Source organism: Neoarius graeffei, chromosome 9 (assembly GCF_027579695.1).
Source record: "Neoarius graeffei isolate fNeoGra1 chromosome 9, fNeoGra1.pri, whole genome shotgun sequence".
Lineage (NCBI taxonomy): Eukaryota > Metazoa > Chordata > Actinopteri > Siluriformes > Ariidae > Neoarius > Neoarius graeffei.
Genome location: NC_083577.1, coordinates 39,325,574 through 39,338,774, shown reverse-complemented (window position 1 = coordinate 39,338,774; position 13,201 = coordinate 39,325,574). Strand labels below are relative to the sequence as shown.

At 43.3% G+C, this 13,201-nt stretch overlaps 1 protein-coding gene across 3 annotated transcripts in view; it reads left to right on the top strand.

Annotated features, from left to right (window-relative positions):
* The window catches only part of LOC132891662 (uncharacterized), a 105,223-nt gene that overhangs the window by 52,660 nt on the left and 39,362 nt on the right, over window positions 1–13,201 (top strand). For all 3 annotated transcript variants that reach the window (XM_060929460.1, XM_060929462.1, XM_060929461.1), the window contains 2 exons: window positions 30–158; window positions 282–401. In XM_060929460.1, the coding sequence (XP_060785443.1) occupies window positions 30–158; window positions 282–401 (249 nt within the window). The remainder of the gene's footprint in view (window positions 1–29; window positions 159–281; window positions 402–13,201) is intronic.

Genomic DNA, 13,201 nt, shown 5'->3' with positions numbered 1-13,201 from the left:
TCTGCTTGTTTATTTTTCTCTTGATTCAGACATACTGCAGTATCCTGTACCTGAAGCCAAAAATGCAGATCATCCTTCAAGACCTGGATGTGGAAACCCTTTATTTCCCAGACACTCTAGCAATGGTTCACATGGACACATACAAACCTGCTTGTTATGTATCCTTGTGCCAAATATTAGAGTAAAAAATGTAAGAATATATTTAATGATACACATGTATGAGCTACTTATTAAATTATTCAAATATTTTAAATGCCATGATCCTTAAGTCTTTGTCACAGAAAAAGGGAACGAAAATCATATTTGGCTTCAACACAAAGAGCAAAGAACATTACGGATTGATGATGTACCACAATAACCGCCTCATCAAAGCTTATGAGCGTGTCCCCTGTCAGCGCAAGGTGAGGATCTCACAGTTTGTGTAATTCTTCATTTGTTTTATATTTCTTCAATAATCTGCATGCAGGAAGAGAACATGGAGAAGAAAAAAAGTCTAGTGTGACAAACACACACAGAGAGAGAGAGAGAGAGAGAGAGAGAGAGAGACTTTTGACTTTTAAAAGCATTTTTAATTGCTTCAATGTTCCATTTGTGTTTTTATCTACTGGGAATATAACAATAAAAATAGAGAAGAAAAAGTACATTTGTAAACATTCATTACTACAACTCATCAAATCCATTACACAAGGATCTTAAACTTTTGCACAAACTTATGGAGTCTATCCCAGCTCAAGTGCACACTGTCATTAAAGGACAAAGGGGACATGCCGAATACTAAGAGATTCTGAAATTTATTTAAATATTTAAAATATTCTACTTTTCATTTAAGTTATTGTTGATAATATAATTTGTAATGAAAATTGTTGTTTTCAGTTAGAAAAGAATGCAAAATAGACACTTTTTGACAAGTGGTCAGACTTTTGTATATCTAAATAGATGAGAATAAGAACCTAATACATTTATATGCAAAAGTCTGGGCACCCCGGCATAATTACATTTTTTGTTGATTCATGAAGTGAAAAGAAATAAATACAACCTCTGTAGAAAACTTTTTAAAAATCTGCATTTATTCGTGCACAATTATTTTATATTTGATGAAATTTAAAATTAGAAAGAAAAAAAAAGACCTGCAGGAAAATTTAGCTGTCACAGGACTGGTGGTGCACCATTCTACTGTAAATTTAAAAATAAATGCTTTGGCCGCAATCATGTAAGGTAAGTTTGGGGGGGTGGTGGTTTGCATTTAATGAAAAGGACACTTTGCCAACTGTAAATCTACATAGGACTTTTAGGAGCATTTTATGGTGGTACTGTCACTTTTTATTGTTAACATGGTTGAATATATCTGTCAACCCCAAAATTTCAGGATGCGTAGTTCATGTAATACCAAGTCAGTTTTCAATCTTTTCATCAACAAAAATATCTTAACATTACTCCAAATACAGACACAAAATATAGTTTCAAAAATGCTAAAGGCTTTATAGTATAATCTACTACCATCAACCATATTTATGTGCAGTAAACCAGAAAGCATAGTCATATAAAGATCATATCATATGTTAACACATCAATAAATACATAACAAATTAGGCAACAAACTTAATATTTAAATCAACAAATGCTTTAATATTTGTTTTCAAATATTTCTAATGTGTATGATTTCTGTTTCTTATTGACATGATTTGAGATTCTCATTAACATAATTCTCCTTTTGACATTTCTGTCATCTGGAATTGAGTAATATTATGCATGAGTAATATAATGAGTAATATACTGAAAAGCCCCTATAGCACTTGCTTTCTGTATTAAGATGGAAAGCCCACAAAGAACATAATGCAGTGAAGTATTAGGATAGCCACATTCTCTAAGTAAATGACTTTTAGTCTGACTACTAACTAGGTTTATTAATAATAAACCTCATCTCATCATGTCTAGCCGCTTTATCCTGTTCTACAGGGTCGCAGGCAAGCTGGAGCCTATCCCAGCTGACTACGGGCGAAAGGCGGGGTACACCCTGGACAAGTCGCCAGGTCATCACAGGGCTGACACATAGACACAGACAACCATTCACACTCACATTCACACCTATGGTCAATTTAGAGTCACCAGTTAACCTAACCTGCATGTCTTTGGACTGTGGGGGAAACCGGAGCACCCGGAGGAAACCCACGCGGACACGGGGAGAACATGCAAACTCCGCACAGAAAGGCCCTCGCTGGCCACGGGGCTCGAACCCGGACCTTCTTGCTGTGAGGCGACAGCGCTAACCACTACACCACGTGCCACCAATAATAAACCTGACATGGTTATAATAGCACATAACCATCTGTCATACCTTTGAAGCATTACATGATAATTGATATCTTACTATGCTTATATTAATGTTTGGGTAACATGCATAGTTCAAAGAATTATTGCACCAAGTTAAAGAATTTATTGTACTTCTAAAAGTAAAATATGATCAAAACAGTTATCCATATCATATTCACAGTCTCAGATGTAACCCACAAAGTTACAGAGATTTTTGTAAGTTACAAATATGTCAGTTAGTAAAGCATCTCTCCATGACCTCTCTCTGCCTCTCTCAGCAGGCTGTGCTGTGTGGTCTGTGGGCCGCTATGCAATAGTGCAGGCTGCCTGGGTCACACACACCCCTCAGCTCTCCCTCAGCTCCACCTGCTCCTCATGCTTTTCTCACTTCCACACCTCGTTTTGAATGGAAAATCCCATTTCTTTTTCCCTGTTACTTCCACTCATCTCAAGACCATATTCAACATGAGTACAGTGTTCTCCCCAGGATCAAAATAAAGCCCTAACTTTTGGGCCATGCGCCCTGTCAAAGGTGCGTGGGGGGAGAGTGTGAGAGGGGGGGTTTTCCCCTCTCGTTGGGGGGGTTCCAGGGGGCTTCCCCTGGAAAATTTTGAAAAAAAAGGAGCTCATTTGGTGGCATCTGGTGACTTTTAGGAGCATTTTATGGTGGTACGGTCACTTTTTATTGTTAATATGGTTGAACATAGCTGTCAACCCCAAAATGAAAAAAAGAAGTGAGAAAGCCAGGGTCCAGGGGCTGCAGGCAAAACCCTGTGTTGCAATCGTTTAAGGTGGGTGGAGCACAGAAGCACGGCAGGCCAGAACTGAGTTCTCAAACTCTTTATTTTAGCTTTTTAGCGTTCTGGTTGGGGAGAGCTCTCTTCCTCTGCTCTCTCTCTCCTTTTTATAGGGCGTGGTTACTGGGGAAGACACAAACACAGGTTAACTAACATCAGGTGTAGTGATTCTGCCATTTACCTTCCCTGACTCCGCCCTCCGTTCACAGGCCGACGCTTGACCACGCCCCCGCTGCCACAAACCCCCACCGCCCGACTCAGGCCGGCGAGCCGTCCGGCCTGCAGCCAACTCCCCCCCTCCCCCCTTGATGGGAGAGGAAATCCGCCATGACCATCTGCGCCCCCGGCCTGTGTATCACCTTGAACTTAAACGGCTGGAGTGCCAGATACCAACGGGTGATCCGCGCGTTGGCATCCTTCATGCGGTGGAGCCACTGCAGGGTTTCCCATACATAGACCATTGTGTGGCGCAGCGCCACACAATGGATTCCTATCGCCACACAATCAGACTCGCGATTTTGAAAAAAAAAAAAAATTCCGTTGCGTATCGTTCCATTCATTCATAGTGCTCTTTCTTCTCATTCACGCGCGCGCGCACACACCCACACAGAGAGAGAGGCGCGTGTACACAGGCCTGCCATTGCGCATATACCCGGACTGCAAGTAGGCCTGTTAGGCTAATTAAAAATAACGCAGCCTTCCCGATTCGCCTTCCGACCCCTTATTTTAAAAGGTAGCCTACGTCGTGCTCATGATGAGCTTTATCATAGCCTTCTTGGCTTACAGGAAACGGGCATCCCTGAGTCAGGCTATAAACCAATTTTGATGCAGACAGTAGCAGCTTGACGCAAGGACAGCCTTATTGCATTATCCCGTTTATCCCGCTTCAGCAATGACTTCCCTTACGATAGGGCACTGGAGTTTTTTTTCAGGAAGCCACGCAGAATTAAATGTTCTGATAGGGCATGCAGGCTTTGCACCAATTAGGGTAATGCTTTTTCATTATTGTTAGTTGCCTTGGTGTTACCTTAAGTGGTTTCTTACATCTAATTATGATATTTTATTTTATTATTTTGTTACATTATACTATTTATTTCCTTTTAGTATTGGTTGAGGTAAGTGTTGAGTTCAATATTTAAAATAAAAACCTCCAGCTTGTCTTTTTGCAATTTATTCCTTGAATGATTGAAAGATTGCCACCAAAAAGGCAAAAAACTAAGGTAGAAACCAGAGATGCACCGATTGAGCGGCTGCTGATGAGAATCGGCCGATTTTCACGTGATCGGCCATGACCGGCGACCGGCCGGTCAAAATTAAAATATGCCGATTTTCTGCCGATCAAAACTTGTGTATCACATAGAGATGAAAGTGGAAATAATCGTAATTCGCAACTAAAAAGACTGCAGCTACACTGGCAGCTTGAACATGCTTTCTAGTGCGATTGTGTTGCGCTTGCGCAGAACAGTGTCAGTCCTGCGCGCCTAACGAGCTCCGGCGCGCGCGCCGTTAACAAAAAAAAAAACCCACCACTTTGGATATCCAAATATAGTGATTTTTTTTTTTTGTGCCAGATATTGGATGTGAAAAGAAGAAAATGTTTGTGGTTGTGTGAATTTCCCATTACAGGAATTAATACGTTAGCCTATTACCAAACATCTAGTTAGATTTGTACAAAGAGAGAAAGAAAGAAAAAAAAGTCTTTTTGTTTGTTTCACGACCTTGGTTGCACTTGATTCCATTGGAAATTACTCTACAAATACACATTTGACAAAGATGATAGAATGGCTATGGTATAAGTGTGACTGGAAATTATTTTTGTATTTTGATACTGAATGAAGAAATGGGTTGTTCTATAAGGCATAAGTTTTCAGATCTAAATAGGCTTATGAAAGTGTGTTCCATAGCAGTAGGCAAATAATGTATGAGGGGGAAGTTGTTTTTGTGCCAGATATTGGATGGGAAAAGAAAAAATGTTTGTGTGAATTTCCTATTTCAGGAATTAATATGTTGATACCAAACATGAAAAAAGATTTTACAATGTCTTTTTGTTTGTTTTCAACCTTTGAGGTGTTGAAAATTTATTACTGAAAATCTGGCAGAATGTTCTATTAAAGGAACAGTCCACCGTATTTCCATAATGAAATATGCTCTTATCTGAATTGAGATGAGCTGCTCCGTACCTATCCGAGCTTTGCGCGACCTCCCAGTCAGTCAGACGCGCTGTCACTCCTGTTAGCAATGTAGCTAGGCTCAGTATGGCCAACGGTATTTTTGGGGTCTGTAGTTAGATGGGACCAAACTCTTCCGCGTTTTTCCTGTTTACATAGGTTTATATGACCAGTGATATGAAACAAGTTCAGTTACACAAATTGAAACGTAGCGATTTTCTATGCTATGGAAAGTCCGCACTATAATGACAGGCGTACTAACACCTGCGCGCTTCGGCAGCGCATTGATACGGAGCTCAGATATCAATGCGCTGCCGAAGTGCGCAGAAGGTGTTAGTACGCCTGTCATTATAGTGCGGACTTTCCATAGCATAGAAAATCGCTACGTTTCAATTTGTGTAACTGAACTTGTTTCATATCACTGGTCATATAAACCTATGTAAACAGTAAAAACGCGGAAGAGTTTGGTCGCATCTAACTACAGCCCCCAAAAATACCGTTGGCCATACTGAGCCTAGCTACATTGCTAACAGGAGTGACAGCGCGTCTGACTGCGTCTGACTGACTGGGAGGTCGCGCAAAGCTCGGATAGGTACGGAGCAGCTCGTCTCAATTCAGATAAGAGCATATTTCATTATGGAAATACGGTGGACTGTTCCTTTAAAGAAAAGATAAAAAGAAAATAGTCTTTGTGTGTGCTGTGAAGTGGTTTGAAAAAATGAAATCAGAATCGGCCAAAATCGGTATCGGCAGGTCACACTCCATGGAAAATCGGAATCGGCCCAAAAAAATTGCAATCGGTGCATCTCTAGTAAAAACTAAACTTTAACTTCTATTTTGGTGAGTAATTTTCATAAATTTAAAAGACAGGTTTTCCACCAACATCAAGCCCAGCAAACTAATTGCCTGCCCTGTAATGTAAAGTTGGGTCGAGGAATGAAACCAGGCAGGGTTCTGGTAAAAATTGTTTTAGCTGTCTTCTCTTAAAGAACTTAAAAGAATTTAGATTGAACTGAATAATCTCAAATGCTTCTTGTAGCTTTAAAATAGTCCCAGCAGGTGACTCTGAAGAAAAATACTGTGTTTGAACACCGCCCGCTGTAAACACTGCATACACCCAAATGACCGACTCCACCGACCGCCACGACACCACCGCGCACGATTCCCTCATCGGCACAGTGGAGCACCACAAATTGCTACCTGGTCTATGGGAAACACTGCACTGGAGGGGCGCGTGGTCCGAACAGAGGGTAAAAGGGCGTCTCAGTAGGTAGTAGCGGAGGGTGAGGACCGCCCACTTGATGGCAAGGCACTCCTTCTCTATAGTGCTGTAGCGGCCCTCACGCACCGACAGCTTCCTGCTGATGTACAGCACTGGGCGGTCGTCCCCCTCCACCTCCTGGGACAGAACAGCCCCCTGTCCGATGCGTCCGTCTGCAAAACAAAGGGGAGAGTGAAGTCAGGGGAGTGTAATAGTGGCCCCCCACACAGTGCAGCCTTTACCTCAGAGAAAGCCCGCTGGCATTGCTCCGTCCACTGGACCGGATCTGGTGCCCCCTTTTTAGTGAGATCAGTCAGCGGGCTGGTGACGTCTGAATAATTAGGTATAAACCTATGATAGTAGCCAGCCAGCCCCAGGAGCTGTCTCACCCCCTTTTTGGTCTTGGGCCTTGGGCAGGCCGCAATCGCTGCCGTCTTATTAATTTGGGGACGCACCTGCCCATTGCCCAAGTGGAAGCCCAGATACCGTACTTCCACCCACCCAATCGCACACTTCTTCAGGTTGGCTGTGAGACCCGCTCGCCTCAGCGACCTAAGGACAGCCCTCAGGTGTTGTACATGCCGCGGCCAGTCATTACTATAGATAATAAGGTCGTCGAGGTGTGCGGCCGCATAGGTGGCATGGGGGCGGAGGACACTATCCATAAGCCGCTGGAACGTAGTGGGCACCCCAAACAGCCCAAAAGGAAGTGTGACAAACTGGTGTAAGCCAAACGGTGTGGAAAAGGCTGTTTTCTCTCGGGATAATGGAGTCAAGGGGATCTGCCAATATCCCTTTGTCAAATCCAGTGTCGAATAAAAACAAGCCCTGCCTAGTCAATCAAGCAACTCGTCAATACGAGGCATTGGGTACGCATCGAATTTAGACACCGCGTTGACTTTTCTGTAGTCCACACAGAACCGGACCGACCCGTCGGCCTTGGGAACCAAGACCACCAGGCTGCTCCAGTCACTGTGTGACTCCTCGACGATGCCCATGTCGAGCATGGCCTTGAGTTCTTCCCGAGCCACCTTTTTTTTTGTGTTCAGGCAGTCTGTAAGGGTGGCTGCGCACTACCACCCCCGGGGGCATCTCAATGTGGTGTTCTATGAGGTGGGTGCAGCCGGGCAGGGGCGAGAATACATCAGAAAATTCTGTCTGCAACTGGGCGACCTCCGTGAGTTGGGTTGGAGAGAGGTGGTCTTCACAGGGGACCGGAGCAGTGGGCGATGTCAATTTTACTTTTTGAACCTCCGGCCCCAGCTCTGCCTTCTCTGGAACCACCGACACCAACACCACGAGGACCTCCTCGTTAGGGCTGTGCCGATAGACGATGCCATCGTCCATCGACGATGGTGGTCATCCATCACGATGGAGAGCCACCATCGTGATACCACGCCCCCTCCTGTCATGAACATGCATATATCATCTGGGCCTATTTAACCTAAAAAGTTAGTTTTTTGTTAGTTTAGTTAGTTAGTTTTGTTTAATATATAAATATATTATATAACATAATTATATATAAATACATAATTATATAAATCATTATAAAGTAATATCCTATTACCGCTTGTTCACATAGGCTATGGTGCAGGGACGTACCATCTAGCATAGCTGCTAGATGGCCACTCGGCGTTCCGAAATTGGCCCGAGTGTAATTTCGCATACCTACAGTTACCAGCGCCAGAAGTGGGCCGATTTCTAAACATGCGGCTTTCCGCACTCGGTCCGCATTCGAGCCGAGTGCTCGGCACGGAATCGGACCTAGATTCACTCCCGAGTGTTGGCCGACTGTTTTTGCCGTAATCGAGCCGCTTCCGGGCCGCAGGCATTTTGCTGCTTGGGCCCAATCCGCAGCTCATTAAAACCAGACAAAGTAAACATACTAGTATTTTTGGCCAGAAACCTCGACATTTAAACATGGTGACCATTGCCTGCACTGTTAACCCATTAGGTTAAATTGCTTCGGACTGCCTGCGTTTTCTTGATTTTGATTTTTATTATTACTATCATTGTTATTTATTTACTTGTTCTTGTATTAATGCAGGGCGGCACGGTGGTGTAGTGGTTAGCACTGTCGCCTCACAGCAAGAAGGTCCGGGTTCGATCCCCGTGGCCGGCGAGGGCCTTTCTGTGCGGAGTTTGCATGTTCTCCCCGTGTCCGCGTGGGTTTCCTCCGGGTGCTCCGGTTTCCCCCACAGTCCAAAGACATGCAGGTTAGGTTAACTGGTGACTCTAAATTGACCGTAGGTGTGAATGTGAGTGTGAATGGTTGTCTGTGTCTATGTGTCAGCCCTGTGATGACCTGGCGACTTGTCCAGGGTGTACCCTGCCTTTCGCCCATAGTCAGCTGGGATAGGCTCCAGCTCGCCTGCGACCCTGTGGAAGGATAAAGCGGCTAGAGATGATGAGATGAGAGATGAGATGTATTAACGCAGGCTATCTCGTTTTTTTATCGCTGTTCTTTGCTAACTGAGTCGACTTCATGAATATTTGGTAGCTTTAATTTCACTGTAAAAAGTTAATGCCCGGCTATGTTAAACTTTGTGAGCGCATTTCGTGCTACGCACGTTCCGGTTCTCTTCGTCTTGATCGTTCATCTTTAAATAAATATATGTTTACAAAGTCATGTTCATGACTATTTATTTTGTAGCATTTTTACAATAAAAAGTTAATGCCTAAGCCTGGTTAATGCCTAATGCCTAAATTAAATTGTGTAGGCTACCGAAGCGCATGCTTGTGCGTTCCTGTTAGACTTGATTTGTTGTTCAGCCTACTGTATCTTTTCATGAATACTGGTTCACAGAATCACCTTCATTCTTCCATCTGGTTTGACATTATGGCTTAGAGTGGACCATTTTGTGTCTGAAAGTAGGCCTATTTACCAGGTTAAAGTTATTTGACTTCTGCCGAAGTCTGCGCTTCACTGCCGTTTGATAAGGTGAAATATTTCCTGACTGTTAATAATGGCTATTTGTTTGAACGACATGACAAATTTTACATTAAAAGTATAGTGCAGGCTAAAATTTATTTATTAAGTCAAAATTTATTATTAGTAGCATACTGTATTTGTGTAACCACATGTTATGTTCGCTAGCAACTATACTACCCGCGGTGCTGAACACTCGTTCTGATGGAGTACTGGTGGCGCATATGCACAAATATTTACGTGCTAATCTTGCCATTAATGGAAGTCTTTTCTCGTTCCTTTTCCACCACATCAGTGGGTCCTCCTTCCCATCACTGACAATTTCCTGCAGGTACATGGTCATTTCTGCCTCAGACTTTTCTTCATCAGTAAGCGTGGATGCTCTGGCTGCTGCTCTCTTCCCAGGAAGGCTGCCCAAAGACCCTCTCTTTTTCTTAGGCACTGCCGCGGCACAGTCACCTGGTTCCTCCCCTTCATCATGTGACGGACCGGGTGCACCTGACAGCGACGGAACGATCTCTGTCACCATCTCTTCCATCAACTCAGATTTTGTGGCGTGAAGATCAAACATAGAAAATTAGGTAGCCTAAATTTAAAGAGATAGTAGGCTATGGGATATAGTATCACAGTTCTCAGCTCAATGGAATTTTTTTTTCTTTACGTGCCAAAGCCTCGGATGAGTATCTAATACTTTTATAATAATAATAATAAAATATTTTATAGGGCGGCACGGTGGTGTAGTGGTTATCGCTGTCGCCTCACAGCAAGAAGGTCCTGGGTTCGAGCCCCGGGGCCGGCGAGGGCCTTTCTGTGTGGAGTTTGCATGTTCTCCCCGTGTCCGCGTGGGTTTCCTCCGGGTGCTCCGGTTTCCCCCACAGTCCAAAGACATGCAGGTTAGGTTAACTGGTGACTCTAAATTGACCGTAGGTGTGAATGGTTGTCTGTGTCTATGTGTCAGCCCTGTGATGACCTGGCGACTTGTCCAGGGTGTACCCCGCCTTTCGCATGTAGTCAGCTGGGATAGGCTCCAGCTTGCCTGCGACCCTGTAGAAGGATAAAGCGGCTAGAGATAATGAGATGAGATGAATGAAAATATTTTATAATGTGGTATTAAAATTTCCCCCCCCCCACGATATGATCGTCCATTACGATGTTTGCACTGTAAACATCGTCGATGCCAATTAAGGGGACATCGCACAGCCCTACTCCTTGTTCCAAAGTTTTAACGGATTGAGGTGGTAAATCTGTAACGCCCCACCCCGTCCGTTCGCCGCACCTCATAGTTGACGTCCGCGACTCGCCGTGTGACCTCAAAGGGTCCTTGCCACTTGGCGATCAATTTGGAGCTTGACGTGGGCAACAGCACGAGCACTTTATCTCCCAGTGCAAACTCCCTAAGGCACGTGCCCCTGTTGTACAGGCGGATTTGTCGTTCTTGAGCCTGCCGCAAATTCTCCTGGGTTAGGTGTGTGAGTGTGTGGAGTTTTGCGCGCAGGTCAATAATGTATTGAATTTCATTTTTGCTCGGGGAAGGTCCCTCCTCCCAATTTTCCCGCAGCACATCTAGGATGCCATGCGGCTTACGCCCATATAATAATTCGTATGGGGAGAACCCCGTGGAGGCTTGTGGGACCTCTCGCACTGTGAAAAGCAGGGGCTCGAGCCATTTATCCCAGTTACGTGCGTCCTCGCTTACAAATTTTTTAATTATGTTTTTGAGGGTGCAATTAAACCGTTCGACTAAGCCGTCCATTTGTGGGTGATAAACGCTGGTGCGGATCGGCTTGATTCCCAGTAACCCATACAGTTCGCCCAGTGTGCGTGACATAAACGTAGTGCCCTGATCAGTCAGAATCTCTTTGGGGATTCCGACTCGGGACATGACGTGGAAAAGTGCTCAAAACAAACAAACTCTTTATTTTAGCTTTTCAGCTGTTATTTTATTACTCTCCCATTCTCACACACACACACACACACACACACACACACACACACACACACACACACAAGCATTCTGGTTGGGGAGAGCTCTCTTCCTCTGCTCTCTCCTTTTTATAGGGCGTGATCACTGGGGAAGACACACAAACACAGGTTAACTAACATCAGGTGTAGTGATTCTGCCACTTACCTTCCCTGACTCCGCCCTCCGTTCACAGACCGACGCTTGACCACGACCCCGCTGCCACACCCTGGTAGGGGGTCTAGGGGGCGAAGCCCCCAACGAAAAACGATTTTGCCAACTTTAAGAGGGGATTGTGGCCTGAGGATGAATATTTAGTTTTCACTTTCTTGTTACTATTAATGAAAAAAAAAATGGCTGCATGAGGACACCACATGTATTAACAAAACAATGCCAGGTAAACAACACATCTCAACATGATCATGAAATGAAAGATGTGCAGTGATCACATTTCAAAAAGCTTTCACCGCAAAACTACATATGCATATCACTTCATAGGAAAACAGGAAACACAATTTGTGTTGCCACCAAGTAATTTCTAAATCAAGGTTTTAACTCATTAAAAGTACATGTGTTTGCAAGTTATTGCAGCATAGTTTGAGGTTTATAAATATCATTACAAAAAATTATCTGAATATAACACTACAAGCTGAGTAAATTTAATATTCTGTCCTATGTATTAAATATCATTTATAGAATATTTATTTATTATATTTTATAATGTTAAATAAATTGTTAGAAAGAGAATACCGTATTAAAGGAATATAAAATTAGTGAATTACTCAAAGTAATACAATCACCAAAAATCCCAAAACCATGATGACAATGATAGATAGTTATAGACTGATACATTAATGTGCTTATTTTTAATTTCCCATCACCAACACAGACTAGCTTGGCTACTACTCTAACAATAATAAACATACCAAACGCAGCATGCAAAGTTCCTGTTGAAAAAAAAAACATTTGGCTATACATTTATGATAACATATCTGTGGGACAGTTCAAAATAAGCTATTATTTTATTTTAACATAGCAACTTTGCAAATAGATCTAGTTGAGCTTAGATTAACTGAAACAAAGCACATTTAACTTTTTTTGAAAACGATAAAATATAAAAATATATCTTCTCACTGACAGAAGTCTGTGCTGCAAACACAGTCAAGAGTGATCCTGATGACCATCTCACTTTTTCAAGATCTTTGTGAGACTTTCTTTGCATGTGAAGTTCAACATCTTGAAGGTCTTGGTGTTTACAACTGATACTCCTGTTGCAAACAGTGCACTGCAATCAGCGATAATTCATAGATAGATTTTGGTCCAGTTGGAATTAAACTTCGTATCATGCTTAGCTGCACCCTAATACTTCGAAATGTTTTGTTTTTTAGAACATGGAGGGCCCTCTTATTCAGAATCACTGTCACTCATTTTCGCCAGGTGTGTCTTTCCCACCGGTAACATGGAAATGATGAAGACAAAGTAAGATGCGATTTCACTGGTCGACTAACTGCAGTCAACCAATCATGAACATCCTTTCACTGCATGATTCAGTGCAAAAAATCGTGAGTCTCACGGCAAAGTCGTGAAAGTTGACAGGGCAGTTTTCAGCAAGTGTCGGAGCAAAAAAATAGTGTGTTGGCAAATTTAAAGCGTGTCAGCATGAAATTAAGTTGGTTTGTTTCAGCTGCAGATCCCTCTGCTGCTCCAGGCAGGTGCAGAGAGCCTCAGTTGCCTCTGCTGCCCATCCCTCCACCTGTTCCACGTGGCTCTCCATTT